General features: G+C 44.7%; 1 protein-coding gene across 3 annotated transcripts in view; it reads left to right on the top strand.

The window, feature by feature from the left end:
- The window catches only part of lrp2a (low density lipoprotein receptor-related protein 2a), a 63,440-nt gene that overhangs the window by 33,364 nt on the left and 6,021 nt on the right, over positions 1-24,055 (top strand). For all 3 annotated transcript variants that reach the window (XM_084085306.1, XM_084085305.1, XM_084085307.1), the window contains exons 39-68: positions 335-1,255; positions 2,567-2,732; positions 2,922-3,080; positions 3,356-3,645; positions 3,773-3,973; positions 5,447-5,689; positions 5,811-5,936; positions 6,494-6,613; positions 7,365-7,496; positions 9,046-9,247; positions 9,690-9,985; positions 10,308-10,974; positions 11,113-11,283; positions 11,387-11,610; positions 11,821-11,998; positions 12,323-12,519; positions 12,877-13,122; positions 13,354-13,482; positions 14,989-15,108; positions 16,659-16,775; positions 17,188-17,304; positions 18,256-18,393; positions 18,501-18,623; positions 19,030-19,158; positions 21,659-21,790; positions 22,234-22,365; positions 22,495-22,638; positions 22,971-23,136; positions 23,227-23,355; positions 23,502-23,722. In XM_084085306.1, coding sequence (XP_083941432.1) covers positions 335-1,255; positions 2,567-2,732; positions 2,922-3,080; positions 3,356-3,645; positions 3,773-3,973; positions 5,447-5,689; positions 5,811-5,936; positions 6,494-6,613; positions 7,365-7,496; positions 9,046-9,247; positions 9,690-9,985; positions 10,308-10,974; positions 11,113-11,283; positions 11,387-11,610; positions 11,821-11,998; positions 12,323-12,519; positions 12,877-13,122; positions 13,354-13,482; positions 14,989-15,108; positions 16,659-16,775; positions 17,188-17,304; positions 18,256-18,393; positions 18,501-18,623; positions 19,030-19,158; positions 21,659-21,790; positions 22,234-22,365; positions 22,495-22,638; positions 22,971-23,136; positions 23,227-23,355; positions 23,502-23,722 — 6,336 coding nt within the window. The remainder of the gene's footprint in view (positions 1-334; positions 1,256-2,566; positions 2,733-2,921; positions 3,081-3,355; positions 3,646-3,772; positions 3,974-5,446; positions 5,690-5,810; positions 5,937-6,493; positions 6,614-7,364; positions 7,497-9,045; positions 9,248-9,689; positions 9,986-10,307; positions 10,975-11,112; positions 11,284-11,386; positions 11,611-11,820; positions 11,999-12,322; positions 12,520-12,876; positions 13,123-13,353; positions 13,483-14,988; positions 15,109-16,658; positions 16,776-17,187; positions 17,305-18,255; positions 18,394-18,500; positions 18,624-19,029; positions 19,159-21,658; positions 21,791-22,233; positions 22,366-22,494; positions 22,639-22,970; positions 23,137-23,226; positions 23,356-23,501; positions 23,723-24,055) is intronic.

The following is a 24,055-nucleotide window of genomic DNA, read 5'->3' as shown; positions in this document are numbered from 1 at the left end:
AATTCTAAAAACTCGTAATTTTTCATTAAAGCTAACTAACAAAATTCCAAAAAGTGGGAAAATATAATTTAATATAATACATTAAATTATATTATAAATATATTATATTTGGTCCCTGGAAATATATTTTATGGTATGTTATTTGTATGGTATGGTACTTAGTATAAGGGCATGACATGTGAATTAAGATACCATTGCTATTAAATGGTACAGCTTTATGGTGCATTGACCAAGCTGATCTGTGTGGTGATCACCTACAGCTGTGTCTGGCTCAGTTACAAAGTCATGCTGTGCAAATAATACCAGTTACTCAACTTGGATATTGTTTTCACAGGAAACCTATATTTCACCAATGCGTTCCTGACTGAGACATATGTGGAAGTGCTCCGGCTGAATTTCACCTTCCGCAGGGTACTGTTGAAGACCCAAGTGGACATGCCCCGCCACATTGTGGTGGACCCCAAAAACCGCTATCTGTTCTGGTCGGACTATGGCCAGAATCCTAAGATTGAGCGGGCGCTTTTGGATGGTACAAACCGCACTGTCCTAGTGTCCTCTGGAATTATAACCCCAAGAGGTCTAGCTCTCGACCGACAGACTGGCTACGTCTACTGGGTAGACGACTCCTTGGATATGATTGCTAGGGTCAGTCCTGAGGGTGGGGACACAGAGATCATCCGATATGGCAGCCGCTACCCTACTCCATTTGGGATCACAGTGTTTGAGAGTAGTATCATTTGGGTTGATAGGAACCTGAAGAAGGTGTTCCAGGCTAGCAAAGAACCAGGAAGCTCAGAGCAAGCTGCCGTCATCAGAGACAACATCAACATGCTGAGGGACATCACCATCTTTGATCAGCGTACCCAGCCCACCTCAGCCCTGCAGCTTAACAACAACCCCTGTGTTGAGGACAATGGCGGCTGTTCCCACTTCTGCTTTGCACTCCCGGGCAGCCTGGCCAGGAAGTGCAGCTGTGCCTTTGGGAACCTGGCGGCAGACAATGAGAGCTGTATCGTGTCACAGGATGATTACCTCATCTATACCACAGAGAGCACAGTGCGGAGCTTGCGTCTTGACCCTGAGGACCACGCGCTGCCCTTCCCCGTGGTCAATGTGCCACGTACCTCAGTGGCGCTGGATTTTGACCTGACAGACAGGAGGATCTACTTCACACAGAGCTCGGGGGCAGGATCGAGCAGCATCAGCTACATCAGCCTGTCCTCTGCCACCTCATCCCCTGTACTGGTGGCCTCAGGTAAACACCCATTAGCCTTTAGTTTGAGAGCGGTGAACTGGCGCACCCTGCCGATCGCTACTGTTTCCACAGACATCCACACAGGCGCTAATTCATTCTAATTCATCCTGTCAACACCGAGATTGTCATTGCTGGAACTTTTTCTTTTTACATTGACCACTTCAAACCTAGCATCCCTATTCTGAGTTGAACGCCTCACAACGCATCGCGCTGCAAGGCGTTGTAAGCTTGTAGATCTGCTATTTTCGGCAAAGAGGTTTAGTGTAGTGGAAAAAGAGCAGACTAAGTACAGAGCCAAAGTCAAGTTGACTAATTATTGAGGGTTTGTGTGTTTAAATGTCTGAAAATACACATTAACAATAATTTCACTAGTAAGAGACCACACCTCTGCTTAAGTTTAACGATTTATTGAAACGAAATGAGATGAGCGTGGAACGGGATGAATAACCCAAGGTGGGGTGACACTGAGTGCAAGTTGGGGAGTCGTCTCGGGAGCTGACGGCCATCGTTGCTCTACTCGGGGAGCGGTCGGTCGTCTAGGTCACTGTCCCCCCTGGATTCCTAGAGAAGTAGAGACGGAAGGGAGAAGAGCGAGAATCGAGGGGGAAGGAGGAGGTTGGGGTGGAGGAGGACGAACTTGAAAGCAATGAAAGGCAGAAAGAGCCGATCTAAAAGCGCAGTACTCACAACTGATGTTTGGTCTGTTGTGGAGCAGAACGAACAAGAGTTGAGAGATCGCAGGTGTATTTATACTGTGGTGATTGCAACAAGGATTGGCTGAGGCAGTGGTGTGGGAAGGGGGGCCTATGGGGGCTGCAGCCCCCCTGGTGGTGCGAAGCAAAAAAATAAGAATAAAATGTATATATATATTTTTTTTGTAAATTAAAAAAATACTTATAATTTGTTAAGTCTATACACACACATATATATTAAAACAATGATGTATTTAACTTTGGGGAATAAAATATTTGCTGAAAAATGTGAAAGAAACATGAAAAAAATGTGAAAAAAAATCCCCCGCCCAGCCCCCCTTGGAAAAAATGACTTCCTGCGCCCCTGGGCTTAGGTGAGTGGAGGCAGGTGTAGTGGTTAGGGGTGATTATGAATGGGGAGTGGCTAATGAGTGAAGGTAGTGTGGTAGACAGGGAAGCGATTGAGGACAGGGAGTGGCTGTGATAAGCAGAGGGTGGTCTCCACTCCTGAACCTACGTTGTATACAACTACATTTAACATGAATCCAACGTTGTGCTTCTAGAATGTTAAATACTAGAAGGTGTGTGGTGTTGAGTGTGATGCATCTGTTTGGTCCAGATCTAGGGGCTCCTGATGGTATAGCATATGACTGGATCAACAGAAGGATTTATTACAGCGACTACATCAACCAGAGCATCAGCTCCATGTCAGTAGATGGCTCTCAGAGGACTGTTATCGCTCATGTACCCAGGCCACGTGCCATTATGGTGGATCCTTGCAGGGGGTAAGACTGTAGTAACAGTATCAAAAGTATGGTTTTCTCTTCCACTCTGTTAAAAAACAAAAACCTTTTTCCTACCTGCCAGGTCTGCACAGTAAAATGTAAGCACAATTCAAGACTGTACAGTATATTGTCCTATATTGTCCCAGTATTGGACTGGCATCTTGAAACAATTCTTTCCACTCTTCACAGTTATATGTACTGGACAGACTGGGGGACCCATGCAAAAATTGAGCGAGCCACTTTAGGAGGGAACTTCAGAACGGAGATCGTGAATAGCAGTCTGGTGTGGCCCAATGGCCTTACCCTAGACTATGAAGAACAGAGGCTGTACTGGGCAGATGCCAGCTTGTAAGATTTTATGATAGCCTTCTATAAACATTTCCATCACTATACAGTATTTATCTTTTTATCTATGTGGCATTTTTTTTAAATCTTACATCTGGGGTATTTTATTAAATGCAGGGTTCACTGAGTCATTCATTTGCATGAAAAATGTAGATTATTATCATATGATATGATTTTTTATATATATTTTAACATAATATATTAACTTGAATAATTGTTTCACATACTGGGGTAACATTTTGTGTTTATTTCCAACGCTATTTCTGGACTGTCATCAGACAGAAGATTGAGCGCTGCTCTCTTACTGGGGCTGACCGGGAGGTCATAGTTGGCACAGCAATATATCCATTCGCCATGACCATGTACGGCCAGCACATCTACTGGACAGACTGGAACACACGCAGCATCTACCGGGCCAACAAGCACGACGGCTCTGACCAGCGGGTGATGATCCAGAACCTGCCGTCTCGACCCATGGATATCCACGCTTTGGCCAGCGGGAAGCAGCAGCAGTGTGACAGTCCCTGTCAGCAGTTCAATGGAGGGTGCAGTCACATCTGTACACCAGGTATGAGAACTTCCCATGCTCATCTGTATGCTGTAATTCCAATGCACTTTAACAGTCTTATCTGTGTCCTTATAATATGAACCCAACCTCATCATAAGGTTCTATTACTCTTTATAAATCTGTTCAGGTCCCAATGGCGCTGAGTGTCAGTGTCCGTCAGAGGGCCGGTGGTACCTGGCCGACAGCAAGTACTGTATCCCTGACAATGGGACCCGCTGCAGTGCGGGTCAGTTCACATGTATGAACGGTCGCTGCATTCGGGCCCAGTGGAAATGTGACACTGACAATGACTGCGGGGATGGCAGTGATGAGCTGGAGAGAGTCTGTGGTAATGGATATCATGAATAACAAGAAACTTTCCCCAAATCGGTTCCTCTTGTTTGTTGTTTGTCCTATTTTTGCTTCTCTGTTTCTATCTACGATCCGCTTTTGTTTGGGTAGTATCCTTTTACACAGAATTGATCTAAAATTTCACTGTTGAGGAATCACTGCCCGACTCGCTGGTCCTTAACACAGTGGTGGCGTAGCTCCCTCTGTCTGTCATATAGCGATCAAAATACTGCTCTGCTCTTTTCATTCTGAAATACTGTACCCTTTACTGACACTAACAGATTTCTGTTTCTCACTGTAACAAATCTCTTTTCTAGGACCCAAGGTTGATTTCAGCTCTTTTGGTGTGTATGCTTGCGTTTCACTAATCCAAATTATGTGACCTTTCCCCATAACAACTCAAATTAATGTTAAAGAACTAATCATCTGATATGCTCATTCATATCTTGCATGCAGTCCCTCAAGTGGCATCATCATTTATTGCCTTGTCAGGTAAAATGTCAATTGTGTACAGTAGTGTACATTAGTGTACATTAGTGTTGATCCTCTAACCCACTGGTTCTCAAACATTTTCATCTCAAGAACCCCTAAAAAAAGATTTTGTGACAGGGTAATCTTCTCCCCATGAGAAATTTAAAATGTTTTCCCAAAATAGCAGATCTATAACCTCACAACAACACGTTGCATCGTTGACCACTTGTACATCGGCTATTTTTGAATAGCTAAACCATAAAAATAGGGTTAAAGTGATAAAACTTTTTTTTAAAGATTTTGATGCTATATTAACTAATATTGCTGGGGACTCCCTGGAACCCCCTCAAGGACCCCCAGGGGTCCCCAGACCCCACTTTGAGAACCACTGCTCTAGCCCCGGGGTTCCGAAACGTATTCATACCGTGACCCAACTGTGGAGGTACTTTTGGCACAGGCCCCACCAAACATTCTGTGCTGCAAAGCACTGTCTAATACTACTACTACTACTACCGTACTACACACTACTACTAGCAATACATTCTCATTACCATGTCAAAAAAATATATAATTCACATTTCTCTCTGTATATTGTTCTTCAATACAGTATTCTCCTTTTCATGCTGATCAAATGAAATGTCACTGTCACACATCTTTTAGTAATTTTCTTTATAATTTACAATTACATCTTAGATTGATATGTAGATAGATATGTAGCCCTATATGATTCAAGTTACCATCCAAATAGTAAAATGCTGTGAATATGTGTTATCACAAATAGTGTATGGAAAATAAATTATACGTAGCTTGCCTTAAAATTGTGTTGAGCATAAACAATACTCATCCAAAGATTAGGCTTATTATAATGTTTTTATTTATTGTGGTCATCAAGCTGACCTGCTGCTGTGACCCACTTATGGGTGACGACAGCTTTCTTGCCCGCTTCTACTTGCCATCTGTCTTAACGTGATGTGTGTTTTATTGTGTTCTGATCGGCCAGCCTTCCACACCTGCGCGCCTACACTGTTTACATGTGGGACGGGGCGATGCGTGCCATACCACTACCGCTGTGATCACTATGACGACTGCGGGGACAATAGTGATGAGCTGGACTGTCTGTTCCGACCCTGCGACTCCAACACGGAGTTTGCCTGCAACAACGGACGCTGCATCGCTAAGGAATACGTCTGCAATGGCATCAACAACTGCTATGACAACGGCACCTCGGACGAGCAGAACTGCCGTGAGTCATGTACCTATGTCATGTACCTATGTACCTATCTCAAACAGACTGGGTTTTCATATAGGTGCTCGTCATAGCTAAGCAATTTTTCTTTTTCCCCCCTCTTTTTTTATCATGTCAGCGGAGAGAACATGCCTGCCTGAACACACAAAGTGTCAGTCCACCAACATCTGCATCCCGCGCTCCTACCTGTGTGATGGCGACAACGACTGTGGGGACATGAGTGACGAGAGCCCCACACACTGTGGTGAGTTGACTACAGCTGGTTCTGAGGTATGAGGTGGGGTTTTCCAGTGTCTTTCTACTGTCATATCATTCAACGGAAAACAGAAGAGATTGTAAAAGAGCTTCTCTAAAATGGGTAATTAAACAAGGGGCGGAAGTCAAAGACAAAGGTATTGTGAAGTAGTGAAGTGAAGTATTAAGTTCTTCTTCTGTTTGCTTATCTATTAGGGTGACACATCAGTGTTGAATTCAGACACACAATGCAAACATTACTCATGTTTCCTTGTTAGCATGTACACAAACAGAACATGATAAACGTCTATGCAACTGCTGAAAACAACTGTTATTATTTTAATTGTGACGAAAACCGGGACAATTTTGTAGTGAATGTTGAAAACCGGCACATTCGGGACACACAGCTTGAAATCGGGACAATCCCAACCGAACCGTGACTCCTGGTCACCCACTCTCTCTCTTTCTCTCTCTCTCTCTCTCTCTCTCTCTCACACACACACACACACACACACACACACACACACACACACACACACACACACACACACACACACACAATCACAGCCACTTCCACATGTTCCCAGACTGAGTTCCGTTGCTCCAGTGGCCGCTGCATCCCCTCCCACTGGTACTGTGACGGAGGGTCCGACTGCGCCGACGGCTCTGACGAGCCCTCCTCCTGCAGTGAGCAACAGACACAACACACAACACAATCCCCCACCCCCACCGCCAACCCCACCCCTGTTATGAACCGCCTGGCTTTGTGCGTCTTCGTCTATTGCTATTCTGAGTTTTGTGTCTGAGTCTGTCTGTGAGCCTGTGAGAGTGATGTACTAGAGAGTGTGAGTCAGTGGTGTATGTCTTTGTCAGGGATGTGGTCAGTCAGGCCTCCTATTGTCTGCTGCATTCCTCCACGGTGACGCCCCCCAGTCTCCTCTGACAAACAGCCCCTCCCCCTCCCCCTTTGTCCCCCCAGGGGTTACTGAGGCGCACTTTTGGCTTTTGTTTAGTCAGCGCACCGTGCATGGGAATGTGGAGTTACCATGACTATTTTGAAGGCCTGGCTAGTGTTGTATTGTGTCTTACGGTTATCATTTTAGGAACAGCAGGGAAGTGATGTAACCGAGAGCTAAGAGATAACTGCATAAGGCAAACATTTCAATATTGAATATACTTAGTACACATGTACTGTTTTTTTGTTTTCTTTTGATATTTTTGGGGCTTTTCTGCCTTTATTTATAGTGTATAGCAGAGATGGACAGGAAACAGGGAGAGAGAGATAGGGAGAGACATGCAGCAAAGGTCGTTGGGAACGGGACTTGAACCCACGATGCGCTGTCAGGCTACATTAGAGCCTAAGTGCCCGGACCGGCCGAGTTATGTACTGTTAATGATCATGATATATGATTCACCCCCCCCCCCCCCCCCCCCACAGCCACTATGGTCAGAACCTGCAACCCGGAACAGTTCCGGTGTGACGACGGCAGGTGCATCGCAGCATCCTGGATCTGCGACGGAGACAACGACTGTGGAGACATGAGTGACGAAGATCAGAGACACAACTGTGGTGGGTGTTCCCTCAATTTATCTCCAGTCCTCTCCCGCTTTATCTTACTCTTGTTATTATACATCCTTTTCTCTATCTCTTCCCTTTGTCTACCTCCTCCCCTCATAGGGCAACTTAGGCCCCCCATCTTCTCCTCTTCCCCCCTCCTTGCTATTCCCCTTCTCCTCTCCTCTTGACTGGTGAATCAAGATGCCTACTGGTGGGGAAGTAATTTTAGAGCAGTGGTTCTCAAAGTGGGGTCCGGTGACCCCCAGGGGTCCTTGGGGCTGGGGGGGTTTCAGAGGGTCCCCAGCAAAATGAGGAAGAGATTAAACATTTAAGCCCTATTTTATACTTCATAAAAAATTGCGAGATGTGACGCTTGTAGATCTGCTATTTTTGCTATATCTGAACATTTACAAATTTTTTTCGTTGATGACAGGCCCAAAATAGGGATGCCAGATTGAAATTGGTTAATTTCACTATTATTTCACCAGCTAGAAGGTAGTCCAATGATCGCTTGATTGATTGATTGAATACTTTATTAACAGACTAGGACAGGTAGTACAGTCGAAGGTAATGCTAAAAGGATAACACAAAAAGCCCCATAAGTTTCACTCTCCCCACCTACAGTATAGACAGTTGTAGGCTTGTGCACTAAATCTAATCTAAGAACAAACATCTTCTCTTATGGGGGTCCCTGGCACCAAATAGGGGTCCACAGCCTAATATGTATTGACTTGGGTGTCCTTACTGTAGGACCACAGTGGAAACAAGTCCCCAGGACTTTTTTGTGTTATACTTTTAGCCTAAATGTCTAACTGTACCCTCCGTGCTGTATACATTTCTGATTGGTATTCAATCAATCAATCCTTGACGTGAAAATGTTTGAGAACCACTGTTTTAGAGTGGGGTAGACGGTGCCTAGCATCTCTGGCTCCCATAGATGTGTCTCCCGCCAGAGTCCAAGGAGTTAGCATTCCTGATTTCTCCTGCCTCACTCGCTACTTTGTGCGTGTCTCCTTTCCCCTGGCTTCCTGGCTCTGGGTGGATCAAGACTCTTATGTCATGTCTCACCAATGTGGGATTCCAACAATACGATGCCCAGAGCGGAAGGCTTCAGCGCTCCCCGCTGAGACTCACTTCAATCTGTGTGTGTGTGTGTGTGTGTGTGTGTGTGTGTGTGTGTGTGTGTGTGTGTGTGTGTGTGTGTGTGTGTGTGTGTGTGTGTGTGTGTGTGTGTGTGTGTGTGTGTGTGTGTGTGTGTGTGTGTGTGTGTTTGAGGGGGTATTTCAAGTCACGGCTTTAAGTTTGGGAACACTTGTCTGGAATCTCTGGACTGTGAAAAATGTAGGGTGATATATGCAGTCATTATTACCACCATCCATCCTGTGTCGTCCATGGAAAATAGCCTATCTACAGCTCACAACGCATTGCAGCGCGACACGTTGTGAGTTTGAAGATCGCCTATTTTCAATGTGCAACACTGGCACCAAGTACTTAAAAAGTAGGCCTTAAATGTAACTCCTCCTGCTGTGCTTGCCACCATCCCTCCCCCCTCCCCCCTCAGCCAATCGCACGTGCACAGCTGCTGAGTTCACCTGTACGAACAACCTGCCACCTCAGCGGAAATGCATCCCTCACGACTGGGTGTGTGACGGAGACGCGGACTGTGCGGATGCGTTGGACGAGCATCAGAACTGCACGCGGCGATCCTGCGGCCCCAATGAGTTCAGCTGCAGCAACGGCCTCTGCATACGCAGCTCCTACAGGTCAGAGAAATGTGTACCTAACAGGGACAGACTGAATATTATAATAGAAAGCTTGCAATACATTTTATTTAAAGTCATACTATGTCAACTTTTTCATTTAAACAAAAGTTATTTTTGATATAATCTTTCACTGTTTTGACAACTCTAAACACAATTTTTATTCACGATTGTTTGCCTCCGACACTCGCGGCAAAATGACGCAGGCACTAGAAATGTACCGGGAATGCGTTCCAAAATATTCACATTCTTTTTTGAGCTGTACTTCCGTATAAACCACAAGAGGTGTTGCCAAAAAGACTACTAAAACAAATGTTACATAGTAGGACAGTTATTGCTGTTTGAGAATGATTGACATGCCTGGCAATTGCATAAACAGTGCTTAGTTCTTCCTATATAGTGTATATAAATAAAAACACTGTGAAAATGATCTCCCGACGTCAAGGTGCGACCGACGCAATGACTGCGGAGACAGCAGTGACGAGCGTGGCTGTACCTACCAGCCATGCCAGCAGCACCAGTTCACCTGCCAGAACGGCCGCTGTGTGTCACAGGACTTTGCCTGCGACGGGGACAATGACTGTGGCGACGAGTCCGATGAGCTGGACCACCTGTGCCGCACGCCGCCACCCACCTGCCCCCCTGCACAGTTCAGGTGTGACAACGGACACTGTGTCCCCCTCAGCAAGGTGTGTGACAGGAACGACGACTGCGCAGACAACAGCGACGAGAAGGGATGTGGTGAGTGTGTGAAAGTCACACGGGCATGGGGGGTGGGATTGGGGGCTGACTAGAGGGGGCTTCATTCACAACTGTACACTCACTCCCCTTTCCAGAGGGTGTGAAGAAATTGTAGCCAAAACATTGTGAAAGAGAGAAACATTCATTTTTTTATGATCGGGTTAGGATGTAGGAAAGTACAACAAATGTAAGCAATCTGACAAGAAATGAAGGTAGCAGTACCTGTAGTGAGGTGGTAAAAAAAATTATGGTAGTAAATAAATGATCAATAAATAAATGTCAAGCTTTACAATATGGCTCTTCTCTGCGAATTTCCTGCCAGGTATCAATGAGTGCACAGACCCCTCCGTACACCACTGTGACCACGACTGCACCAACACACCCACTAGCTTCATCTGCACCTGCCGCCGCGGCTACCGTCTCATGTCTGACGGCACGACCTGTGATGACGTCAACGAGTGCGGCGAGACGCCTGGTGTGTGCAGCCAGGAGTGCGAGAACACGATGGGCTCCTACGTGTGCAAGTGTGCCCCTGGGTACCTCCGCGAGCCGGATGGACGCAGCTGCCGGCAGAATAGCGGCATCGCCCCCTACCTCATCTTCAGCAACCAATACTACCTGCGGAACCTGTCGACGGACGGGGAGGCCTACTCACTAATCCTGCAGGGCCTGACTGGTGTTGTGGCCTTGGACTTTGACCGCGTGGACAAGCGTCTGTACTGGATCGACGTGAGCCGCCGCGTGATAGAGAGGATGTCCTATAACGGCAGTAACAGGGAGGTTGTGGTCAATGGCGTGCTGTACGGCGAGGGCCTGGCTGTTGACTGGGTGGCCAGGAAACTTTACTGGGTGGACAGCTTCTCTGATTGCCTCAAGGTGTCTGAGCTGGACGGGCGCTTTGTGAAGAAGCTGGCTCAGCATTGTGTGGATGACAATAACACCTACTGCTTTGAGCACCCCAGGGCCATTGTCTTGCACCCCAAATATGGGTGGGTAGAAGGCATTCCATTAACCGTTTTAATCCATTACTGCACTGTCATTTTCCATACAGGGTTAAGGATTCCATTTTGTTGTTGTTGTGGGTAGATATCACATAATCTGATGTCATTTTCTTGGATTCCTGTCAGATATGTATACTGGACTGACTGGGGAGACAAAGCCTTCATAGGTCGTGTTGGAATGGACGGAACTGGCAAGGCAGCCATAATCACCACCAAGTTGGAGTGGCCTAACGGGATAACCATTGACTATACTAATGACAAGCTCTACTGGGCTGACGCACATCTCAATTACATTGAGTGAGTTTTGAGTGATCTGTCATGCTGGCATACATTTAGCACTCTGTTAGTTCATAGCGAATGAAGTTCATTTCAAAGTAAACATACCTTTGACTTTTTCCAGGTACTCAGACTTGGATGGCCAACACAGACACGCAGTGTATGACGGGAATTTGCCACACCCCTTTGCTCTGACGGTGTTCGAGGAGACCGTGTACTGGACTGACTGGAACACACGCACCGTGGAGAAAGGCAACAAATATGACGGCTCTGAGCGCCAGGCCCTAGTCAACACCACACACAGACCGTTTGACATCCACGTGTGCCACCCCTACAGACAGCCTTTTGGTGAGTTTCCTGTATTCAAGAGCTCATTTCCTACCATCACTGTTTGAGCCACAGTTTGCACTAAGATCTCTTATCACCTGTGTATCCTGATGTATCCTGCCTCTTAAGTCCAGTTAAGTGTTTTATCAGTGGTTGCACAATGCCAGGCTTGTGCTTGCCCAGCTGTGCTGAATGGGAATTGTTTGACCCCCGTGACCTCTCTCGTGACAGTGACCAATCCCTGTGCGGTGAACAATGGAGGCTGCTCCCACCTGTGTCTGATCCGTCACGGTGGACGGGACCACACTTGCGAGTGCCCAGACCACTTTCTGACCGTCCAGCAAGGGGGCGTGACCAGATGCCTTCCCATGTGCACCAGCACTCAGTACCGATGTGCTAACAATGAGCGGTTTGTACAGCTTTCCTTGCACTGTACCATTACTTTATACCTTGCGATCTCATTGACTTACTTGAATATCAAGCTACTTTTACTGTTAATAGCCTCGCCCAGTAGCTTTTAGAAAGGTGTAATGGTAACGATGGTGGCTTTTGCCAGAGATAGGCAACTAAAGACTGGGCCTTTAGATCCAAACTGAATAATTTTGAACGCTGTTTGCGTTTTCTAGAAAGGTTTAAAAAGTTAAATATTTCATCAGGTCATCAGAGACTTTAATAGGCAAAGAATCCTCTGGTTTCATGGACATATAACTTATAATTTCTTTCCCCTCAACAGTTGCATATCTATCTGGTGGAAATGTGACGGTGAGAGGGACTGCAGAGATGGCTCAGATGAGCCCTCTACCTGTCCCCCTCGTCACTGCAGGCTGGGACAGTTCCAGTGTAATGATGGGAACTGCACCAGCCCACACTTCCTGTGTAACAGCAACCACGACTGCCCTGACGGATCTGATGAAGACGCTGTGCTGTGTGGTGGGTCATGAACACTCAACCACTCTTTCACTTTTCTTTTACATACAGTATAATACAGTATGCTTTGTTTATTTAACCACTTCAGCCCTATAAACCATATCGTATGACGAATAGCAAAAATAGTCGATCTACAATGTCACAATGTATTGAACTGTTTTTGAAATCTTTGAAGAATTTTGCCCAAAATAGGGACACCAGTTTGAAAGTGGTAATTTGTTTATAAAAACAATGCATAACTTTGGACAAAAGTGATCCTTGCTTAATACAGTGGTACAGTGGTAATCAGATATCACAGGTGACCCCTGCCTTGCAGTCTGGTGGTTCTTGTTAGCTGAGCTAGCTTGTCGTTCCCCACAGCTACCCACCAGTGTGAGAGCCACCAGTGGCAGTGCTCCAACAAGCGGTGCATCCCAGAGTCGTGGCAGTGTGATGGTGAGGACGACTGTGGTGATGGTTCTGACGAGGATTCCACCCACTGCTCCAGCAGGACCTGTCGCCCCGGACAGTTCAAGTGCCGCAACGGTCATTGCATCCCCCAGGCTTGGAAATGTGATGCTGAGGACGATTGCTTGGATAACTCTGATGAACCGTTGGAGGAGTGCAGTGAGTGACACACACACGCACACGCACACACACACATGCTTATCAGATAAGAGATCACTCTTGTTAAAAATAATAATGACAATACTGTTTTCTTTACCCTAATTGAAACTGTACGATAAGGATGCACATCTGTATGATCTAATGACTTTTATCAGATATATATAATACTACGAAATGCTTTTATTGCTTTCCATTTATTGCTAACAATTTCTATTTATTCATATTCTACAGTGGGACCAGCATATCGCTGTGACAATCACACTGAGTTTGACTGCAGAACGAACTACCGCTGTGTCCCACGGTGGTCCGTGTGCAACGGACACAATGACTGCTTCGACAACAGCGATGAACAGGGCTGTGGTGAGACCCCCCCCTTTTTTTTTTACATTACCGTTTACTATTAGGAACCAACTTGCCATCAGATCCCATCTTAGGATTATGTTAACCCAGGCGTTGTTGTGTCATAACAGCACTGATGTGAAGCTGATCATACAGTTGGGTGTGGGGCTGATTGAAAGGATACAAGCGTATTTTGTACCAGGTCTATGTTCCGAGTGAGTGAAGGGCAATTAGCCAACACCTCAGCCTCCTGTGGAACATTACAGTGCGATGGGGTTAGTGGGAGGTTGTGATGGAGGGGATCTCATCACACACTCCCACCACCACCATTCACCTCACTCCCAGATTTATGAGCTGTCTGGGCACATGGGTCAGTGTGTGTGTGTGTGTGTGTGTGTGTGTGTGTGTGTGTGTGTGTGTGTGTGTGTGTGTGTGTGTGCGTGTGTGTGTGCGCGTGCGTGTGTGTGTGTGTGTGTGTGTGTGTGTGTGTGTTCTGTCCTTGTGTGGGGGCAGGGTTCACACAAGGCTCTTTGTACTTTGCGAGGAGATCCACATGCACACACGCACGCAAGCACGCACGCACGCACACACGCACACACACACACACACACACACGTCGTCCTCCTCCCCTCTCTTATCAGAGGCCCTCCACTCCATTAGTGCCATCCCCGCGCAGGAGGGGAGATCCGTGCTAATCTGCCCGTAAGAATGCGTCAGCAGGGCCAGGTGGAGGGCTAGGAGGCTATCTTTGACCCCCAGCACGGTGTGGTAGAGATAGCTCAGTCCTCCACTCTCCTCCACTCCTCTGCGCTCCCTCATGTCTCATCTCCCACTCTCCTCCTCCTGCAGTACATAGACACTGGCTGGCATGGAGAGAGTTTAGACATCCATCTTTGGCAGGCTGCTTTCCTGCTGATGTCATCTCTGCAGTTTTAATTAAAAAAGCATCGACAACAGGACAATACTACATCGGTTTTTATCACACCACACAGTAAAATCCTCAGTGTTATTTTACCCAAATGGACCTGTAACACTGAGGATTTTAATGTGCATATTGAAGACAGTGATACAGTGTTTTATACATACTGTAACTTGTAATGTTTATTATAACTTGCTTGAGTTTAGGTCGAGAAAGTTCAGTGTTCATATAAGATTCTTGCATTGCTTAAAAAATAAATCACAAGAAAACTGGTTGGAGTGATTTCAACAAAAAGGATTCATTTTCTCCATTTTCAACGTGTAATAATTTTGTTATTTTAATTATTCAGCCGTAGTCTGATCAAGAGAGATGCAAAGGACAAATTTCTCATATGTGCAAATGTAGTTCAAATTAGGGAAGGCCCTTTTTACGGTGTGCATGCGTGCATGCAGTTTAGAACGACCAGATATTTATATGTCACCATAATACTCAGTCACTGATGCTATTCAGGTGCAAACATTTTGCATTGCAAATATTTCGGTTCACCAATACATTCATTTGTTTGTTGTACTGTACCTAATGCATCTCCTTGTCTGCCCTTCTTCCAGAGGAGCTGACCTGTGACCCTGTTGGAGACTTCCGCTGTGACAACCACCAGTGTATCCCAATGAGATGGAAGTGTGATGGGGACAATGATTGTGGGGACAACTCAGATGAGCAGAGTTGCAGTGAGTCTTCTCCACACTTAAGTGACCAATCTGCAAAATCATCATACACAGTAGTTTGCTCACTGCTTTGCACTGCTAAATTACAGTATATGAACAGCATTTTTTTATTATTATAAATGAATTAGGAGACTGATGGATGTGTTCATATGCAATTCCGTTGTCTTAGTTTGTAGGCCATTAGACCTGTCTTGTGGGAGATACCCACATTCCTGACAAATAACACAATTCACAGCTGGATATATTATTTTCACATAGTCCAAGTGCCTGCTAAGTGTGGGATTTTAACTTAGGTCTAGTCATCAAAATGAAATAAGGGTGTTGATGGCAAAGTATGGCCCCGCTATTGATTTATCAGATGGCAGGGGGGTTCTTGTAAAAGACTCAACACTTCTGCCCTCAGTGCAGCCCAGTGAGAGGCAGCCTTATCAGCTGCTAGAGAAACAGGCTGTCCTCAGCATGTCAAGAAGAGGGAGTGAGTCACCCCATGCCCTGGAGAATTTAAACATGTTTAACAACATTGCCAGCTAATGAGCATAATGTTGCGTTTCATGTCTGGGTCTAAATCCTAATGTTTCATGGTGGAATTGTGGTGCCATTCCCAACCCATTGTAACTATGTAGGTGAGCTCACTGCAGAGGAACATAGAAAAAGTTGTTTACTGTTTGATGAAATGCAGTGCAGACTAGAGTGTGATGATAACGCTACAATACAGGTTTTATCTGTTGTCTCCCTCTTCCGACGGATTTAATTGCAACAATGTACAAACTTCAGTAAATGTCCAATACAACCAGTAGGTGTCCTTCCTACCTGACACCAGGTTCAAATACCTCCTCCAACCACTGCAGATGTGTTTGTTATGTTGTATTAAGAAACGCTAGGTAAAGAAATAACGGATTGTAGCTTTAAACTCTCCCACTGGTAGACAGTAGTTTATAGTAGTTTTACAGAATAGACTATTAACTATACACTTTCTTATATTTTCCTAACATGGATTGTTTTTTTTACTGTTGCTTTGCCAATAGTATTTTCAAAGCCACAAATCATACAAGTCTATGCAATTCAAAGACTTCTACAGAGGTAACGATTTACACTATAGGCCTGGTGCCTGTCTGCCTGTGTGGTGTGTAGAGGCAGCTACACACACACACATGCGTCGCACGCACGCGCGCACGCACGGCCACACACACACACACACACACACACACACACACACTGCCACATGACTTTGCATATTAAGACTGCACGCATACATAATTACATATACACATGTAAATAGATATTAACACACATCCTGCACAGTAGGCAAATACACATATGAAAATGTTTATAAGAACCACACAGCACCTGTAAGCTCCTCAAAGGGTGCTATGTCTAATGTCTTCGCTTTACCCTCTACTGATTATCGTTGCTATTCTTAATGATTTCTTTGTTATTGCTGCAACAATGTTGAGGAACCAACACCAAATAATTGTACACTTGTGTACTCTTATATAAGATGTAACAATAAAAAATCTTGAATGTTGAATCTTGAAATTGGTGTTTTCCCTCAGCCCCCCGCGTGTGCACAGAGAGCGAGTTTCGCTGTGATAATCTGCACTGCATTCCCGACCGCTGGGTCTGTGACCATGACAACGACTGTGAGGACAACTCAGATGAAAGGGACTGTGGTAAGTGGAGGCTTTTTGTTTTGGGGTCTGGGTGTACATATGTGAGTAACAGAGGGCTGCACTAAGCATAGAACTAATAAAATGTCACAGTTTGACCCAGACAGACAGGACCACCAATGTTCACATTTTAGTCAACCTGCTAGTATACGTAAGGCCCACGATCGTGAATAAATTGAATGTTCTTTACTGTAGATATGAAGTCTATTGCCTAATTTATTGTATATTCAGATGCGCACCGGTGTCGCTCACCGAAAATAGCAGAACAGCTATTTTCGGTGTGAAACACCTACGTGCAACCAAGTATAACTCAGACTTAAGGTAAAAACTAAAGACTAGAATTTCCATGAGTGAAGTGCACCAGATTATCATGCAAGGTATTTACACGTTATGTGTTGTATTTATAACGTTGCAGAGTTGAGGACATGTCACCCAGGCTACTTCCAGTGTGTAAGTGGACACTGTATCGCTGAGCGCTTCCAATGCGATGGCAATGCAGACTGTTTGGACTACACAGATGAGGTCTCGTGTCGTAAGTCCCTGTAATCTTTTGGCTATACCTCTGCCCACCTCAGAAGAGAACTTATTATCTCTGCTATAGGCTTTTTAAACCCACATCCATATCATATTTTTGTGATAGTTGCCTTCAGGTTTGGGTATCATCAGGCTTAACCCATTTAGACCGGGAACCCCTATATGTAACTATACCTTTCAATCCAGGAACCCCTTTTGGGGTAGTTGTTGCTATGTACAGTATATAGCAACATACATTTTTTGTAATTTTTGAATAAATATTTGACGTTTTTCAGAAAACTTACAGTAGGTCAGGATTTAGAAGGCGTTTTCGGCCTCAGGTCTAAAATGGGATAATAATAATAATAATACATGCCATTTGTATAGTGCTTTTCAAGATACCCAAAGTCGCTTTACTAAACAAAACAAACAGAACTAAAACAACCTCAAAAGGAAAAGCTAAGCAAAAATAAACAGCTAAAGTAGTTCAAATATAAGGGAATTGGGGGGAGTCTGAAAAGGTGGGTTTTGAGGGCAGTTTTAAACGAGGAGAGGGTGGGGGCAGCTTTGATGTGAGTTGTGAGTGGGTTCCAGAGGGAGGGGGCAGCAACTGAGAAACCCCAGGTTTAGTTCTTTGTCCTGGGGACCACCAGGAGGTTGGCATCACCAGACCTGAGGGAACGGGAGGGGGCATGGTGGTGGTGGTGGTGGTGGAGATAGTCAGAAGGGTAGCTAGGGGCTAGGTTATTGAGGGCCTTGTAGTTGGTGAGCACTGAGCAGTATCTTGAAATCTATTCAGTATTTGACTGGGAGCCAGTGAAGGTCATGGAGAACTGCCGTGATGTGGTCTCTAGAGCGGGTTCTAGTGAGTAGCCGGGCAGTGGCGTTGCTTAGCCGTAAACATTTTGTGTTTTATCATTCTCTGTATGTTGCAGTCACAGAACATGGGTCTGTTTGTTTGTTTTTTTAGCAACCCGCTTTCCCAATGGCACATACTGCCCTCCGTTCCTGTTTGAGTGCAAGAACCACGTGTGCATCCAGCCGCACTGGAAATGTGATGGAGATAACGACTGTGGAGATCATTCAGACGAGGAGCTCCACCTCTGCTGTAAGCAAGAAGCACCACCTCCTTTGGAATCATTTATCTCACTGCAGTGTTAAAAAGACTCTGAAAGTCACAGTTTCCATGACGGTTTCTGTCCTTGTTTCCCATAGTGGAGGTCCAGTGTGAATCTCCGTTCCGCTTCCGCTGCGACAACAACCGATGCATCTACAGCCATGAGCTGTGTAACTCTGTGGATGACTGTGGGGACGGGACAGACGAGAGGCAGGATAACTGTAAGTACTAGACACTTGAAATACTACAGGAGTGCATATGTTTGATGGGCAAAGTTGCCTCTTCTCTCACTTAAAAAAAGCGTTGTGCAGCCAGTAGGGGATATGTACCTTATGTTATGTTTTGCAATACAGGTTTTAACTATGATTGTAACTATGTCTGAAAAGGTGTCATATACTCCCATGAGGGATGGGCCACGAGGTGGCATGACACTTGACATGACAATAAGATAATTCATTCATTCATTCATGTTTCCCTGCCCTTGATTATTTTATATATATCCTGTTATTCCTGTTTTGGTCATGATTGAAAGTAGTAGGTGTGAGTAGGAGAGCTGCATTTTGATACTGAACTTATCTTTACTCTTTGAGTTCACTTGTGCAATCATTGTCTTGGTGCATGTTATAGGTCAGACCCCCACCCATGGACCCTGTTCCGATGAAGAGTACAAATGCAGTAACGCCCACTGCATCCCTCTGCAGTACGCCTGTGATGACTATGATGATTGCGGAGATGAATCAGATGAGCTGGGCTGCCGTAAGTACAGTACATTGATCTGTGTTTGATTGATTGATTGAATACTTTATTAACAAGGTTGAAAACAGTACAGCAGGCAGTACAGTTAAAAGATCTATGCAAAAAGGATTAAAAAAAGGATAACACAAAAAGCCCCGGAGGGCTTGTTTCCATTATGGTCCATTGTACTCAGTTCATCATCACGACATACAATACATTACATATCAGCAACGACACTAAAAGCAATAATATATATTTACATTAAAAAGTGGGGTGGGGGCGAGGGGGGGGGGGGGGGCAGAGGACTCCCACAGGGCTCTTTCTGTGGAGCTAGCTGAGGGAGTGCATTGTTTGACTGGGGGCGAGTTAGTATAGGATAAAATGATCCAATTTATTTTGAGGACAGACATGTTTATAGGTCAGTTTAAAATTTGGATGCTGCATCGAGAAGGCTGTTGTAAGGCGTTCCACATTTTGCTGGCATTATAGTAGCCCCCTCTGCCGGGTGTTGTGCCCATGGGTGTCTCTCACTCTAGAGAAGTAGTTTGACAGGTACATGGGCATAGTTCCTCTGAGTATTTTAAAGACCAGACCCATTACAAGTTGCTGTACTCTGTCTTCCACCTTGAGCCATCCCAGCCTAGCAAAGTGAACTGGGGCTAGGGGAGTCCTGGGGTGGAGGCTTTGCAGTCTTATCAGTTTGTTTTGAGAGGTCTGTGGTTTTGTTTTTTGTGACATGGGGGTGTTAGTGAACCATTGGGTGCAAGCATAGTCAAGATTACACTGGATGAGGGCTCCGGCTAGAGTCATCAGTGTGCTCCTGTTGATAAACGAGGAGATCCTGCCCCCAAATTTTGTTCACCCTTGTGTCAGCCTTAAAGGGACATTTCACCCCTGGAAGAAACTGACCCAATGGTAATGAAGTTTAGGACTCAATTATTATTATTTTTGTGAATGATCTGTGTTTTGAGATATATAGTAATCTTCGAACATCTCGTGACGTTATTTACGTCACGAGATGTTACATCATTCCTTTCCGCACTACATGTTGTCTCGACGCGTCATGCAGCCAGCGGACAGCCCCCCACCCCCCTCCTGCCAGAGATTTTAGACACAACAGAACACAGAAAACAGCCCAAACTGCGCATTTGTTCGCGGACCTTTTGTTAAATTTGAAGAGTGACGCATTACTTTACCTGAGTTACATCTTCTGATAGTTGTACTTGAATGTTGACATGAAATAATAATCCTGTGTAGTGTTTCACAAGCGCAAGCGTGAAAGAATCCAAATACAACGTGGAGATGGTAAACAAACTGACTTCCAGTGTTGCCAGATATTGTGAAAGAAATAAGAAACCAGGTCTATGAAAACAAGCCCAAAAGAAGATAACTAAGCCAAGAGCACTTTAACATGGGATATTATATATTTGAAAAATGCCGATCTACAAGCTCACAACACGTTGCGATGTTACCCATTGTGAGCTTGTAGATCTGCTATTTTCCAAAAAATCTTGAGGGGAAAAAAGTGCAAAATGTGGAGTATTTTTTAATCGTTTAACAACACATATTTGGTTGGGGCTTCCTGGCACAAAATATAATTTCAGATCGGGGTCCGTGGAAAAATACATGAACATCTTTGAGAACCACTGGTTTAAACAACAATCAAAACATTTGGATACAAGCCCAAATATCAACTAAATTTTAGAAAGAAGCCGCTTATAATAAGCAGACATGGCAACACTACCATGCTGTTTCAACGTTGTTGTTGGAGATTCCACCCACACCGCACCTCCCCTGCCACAAGGAGGGGCAGTGCACCAAAAGCATTATGGTCATTGTAGTAATAAGCAGTCCAGTCAAAACCTAGTCAAACACACAGATTTCATTATTTTTCTGGCCATAGGGTGCAAATTTTAAATTGTGCTACTGTTATCTACTACAAATACTATTACCATTGAGTGATTGCAGTTTCTTCCAGGGGTGAAATGCTCCTTTAAGGTCCTTTACACACCTGGAACGAATAAACGATCCGAAAATGTGAATATTTCACATCAAAGTATGTATTAATTTGGTGATGCCTCATTCATACAGGTTGATCATTTTATTCATGGTGAAACATCATCCACAGTCAGTTTATCGCTGTGTAATATTCAAGCTCTGTGTGGATGTACTCATGATACAAACAGCAGTTCAAATTAATGCAAAATGCAAACTAATCGCAGAAAAGAAATGCTCCCGGTGTGTAAGGATGTTAATCTGAAACTCTGTATTCCTTTATACTGTCTAGATAGGAATTTACTAATTGATTTCATTAAGTCAGTTGAATTGCAGACGTCACAAAATCTGTGAATATGCAGGCCACATTTACTTGGTAGAATTCAGCTTTAATGTCCTACAGGCAAACACTTTTGAAGCCAGGTCCATATAGTAAAATCAGTGACATCAGGAGGACTTGATTACGGTCTCCTCTGTGGTGCTTATCGTGTTTCATGCTGTATTCTGTTGTTTGTGCTCCCACCAGACCATGGTAGCGGGCGGACTTGCAGTGAGAACATTTGTGAGCACAACTGTACAGACCTGACAGACGGAGGCTTCCTTTGCTCCTGTAAGCCTGGCTACAAACCCAGACAGACAGACAGACACATGTGTGAAGGTAAGGGGGGTAGTTTCTCTCAGCGTGGGACTTATCACACAAGATCCAATTTATTCTGAATTAAAAGGCGAATACTTGATTTTGCATTATATTTTATATTGATTCCCATGCCCACATACATGCATTTGAAATTGGTCGTGTGTGTGTGTGTGTGTGTGTGTGTGTGTGTGTGTGTGTGTGTGTGTGCCTGTCAACAAAATAACTTGGTGGGAATTATCAGTGTGCTACCCAAACTTTTTGGTCAAAAAGATGTTGGTGATCATCGAGGTTAAGATACAAAAATAACATAACAATCAGCCATATCTCAGGAATGGACATACAAGAGATTTTGGTGCATGCAGGGATTAGATCCCCAGGTGCACTTTTAATTGCATTTGCAGTGCTTCCCCAGCCGTGAATGCTGTCCACACAGTGTCGCTCTGTTGTTTGTTTCTTGGAAACAGATGTAAACGAGTGTGAGGTCTACGGGACGTGTCCCCAGGACTGCAGGAACTCCAAGGGAAGCTATGAGTGTTTCTGTGCCCAGGGATTTCACTCTGTTGGTGAGCCAAATGGCATGGAGTGTGCTGCCCAGGGTAAGAGCCAAGTTCTCTTGTGGAGCCAAACCTCAATGGCCCATTACAAATGTGTGTTCTCTTGTAGTTTTAACGGGTTAAAATCTTCAATGAGATTACTGACACTCCCCAAATTCTCTTTGTGTTCAGGAAATCCACCAGTGTTGCTTCTGCCAGACAATGTCCGCATTCGTCGTTTCAACCTTTCCTCTGAGCAATATTCAGACTACGTGGACAACACTGAGCACATCAAAGCCCTGGATTACCTGTGGGACCCAGAGGGAGTAGGACTCAGTAAGCTTATTTCATTATATGATATGATATCATGTTAGTTTAACCACTTACACCCTATACTTAGTTTACCGGATTCCCAAGGGCTCTACACTAAATATCTCCACCGAAATCTGTGTTAAATTTGTATCCAAATATAACCAAGGTGAAAACAATAGCGATAAATATTTTAGGTCACCTTTGGTCTCAATTTCAATTCAATTCAATTCAATTCAATTCAATTCAAAGGGCTTTATTGGCATGAGAAAACATACGTTTACATTGCCAAAGCAGATAGCACAATACAACAATACAGCAATACAATCCTTGTGTTCTTTTCCTCTGGTGTTGCTTAGGCATTGTGTACTGGACAGTTCTGGGTCGGGGGTCTCAGTTTGGCTCTATCAAACGAGCCTACATGACCACATTCAACGACAACGGCAACAACCCAGTGAAAGAAGTGGATATGGACCTGAGATATGTTGCCAGCCCTGATGGCATCGCTGTGGACTGGGTTGGAGGGTATGTCACCAAGCACGACAAAACTGTACTTAAGTATGTCGTCGTAAATGCAGTTCTTCTAACATCACTCTTTTTCCCCTTTCTTTTCAGACACATTTATTGGACAGATTCTGGGACCAATCGGATTGAAGTGGCCAAACTTGATGGGCGGTACAGGAAGTGGTTGATCCATACTGACCTTGACCAGCCCGCTGCTATTGTTGTAAATCCAGCACTTGGGTATGAGACTATTCAGCATTAACATTATGAAGTAATACTGATACTGACTCTTATACTTGATATACATACAGTACATATGATACTCATGTTAAATTCATGTGTTAATTTAACTATTCTTTTCCCTGGCATGTTTGTGGTCTTTGCAGAACCATGTACTGGACAGACTGGGGCAGGAGACCCAAGATTGAATCGGCCTGGATGGATGGGCAGAAGAGACAGGTCCTGTTGGACGAGGACCTGGGCTGGCCTACTGGTCTAGCTCTGGACTATCTGAACGGAAACAGGATCTACTGGTGCGACTCCAAGGAGAACACCATCGAGTCCATGAAGCCAGATGGCACAGACAGGAAGATCATTGTGTCAGGAGGTCAGAACATTTAACGTCATACAGGCATAGGAATATAAATATATGCATTGAACTTCCATGTCAAGCCTGGTTCAATCCATAGGAGCCTCTGTGACACGTTTGTTAAAGATGAAGATACATCGATTATGGTACCGATGGCATTAAGCATCATTGGGTGGTCCAGCATGGGAGTTGCCTTGTCAATTCTTTCTCTTCCAAAATCCCACCCTTCAGAAATATTGATTAAAAGAGAAAATGATAAAGAAATATCTGTCTAGTAGTAGATCATTTACATTTAATGATCAACTTCAAATTATATTGTTACCCACACAAAGTGGATTATATTGAGATGAA

This window comes from Gymnoscopelus microlampas, assembly GCF_963454915.1.
Source record: "Gymnoscopelus microlampas genome assembly, chromosome: 17".
Classification (NCBI taxonomy): domain Eukaryota; kingdom Metazoa; phylum Chordata; class Actinopteri; order Myctophiformes; family Myctophidae; genus Gymnoscopelus; species Gymnoscopelus microlampas.
Note: the sequence above shows the minus strand (reverse complement) of the source record. Positions and strands in the feature narration are given on the sequence as shown.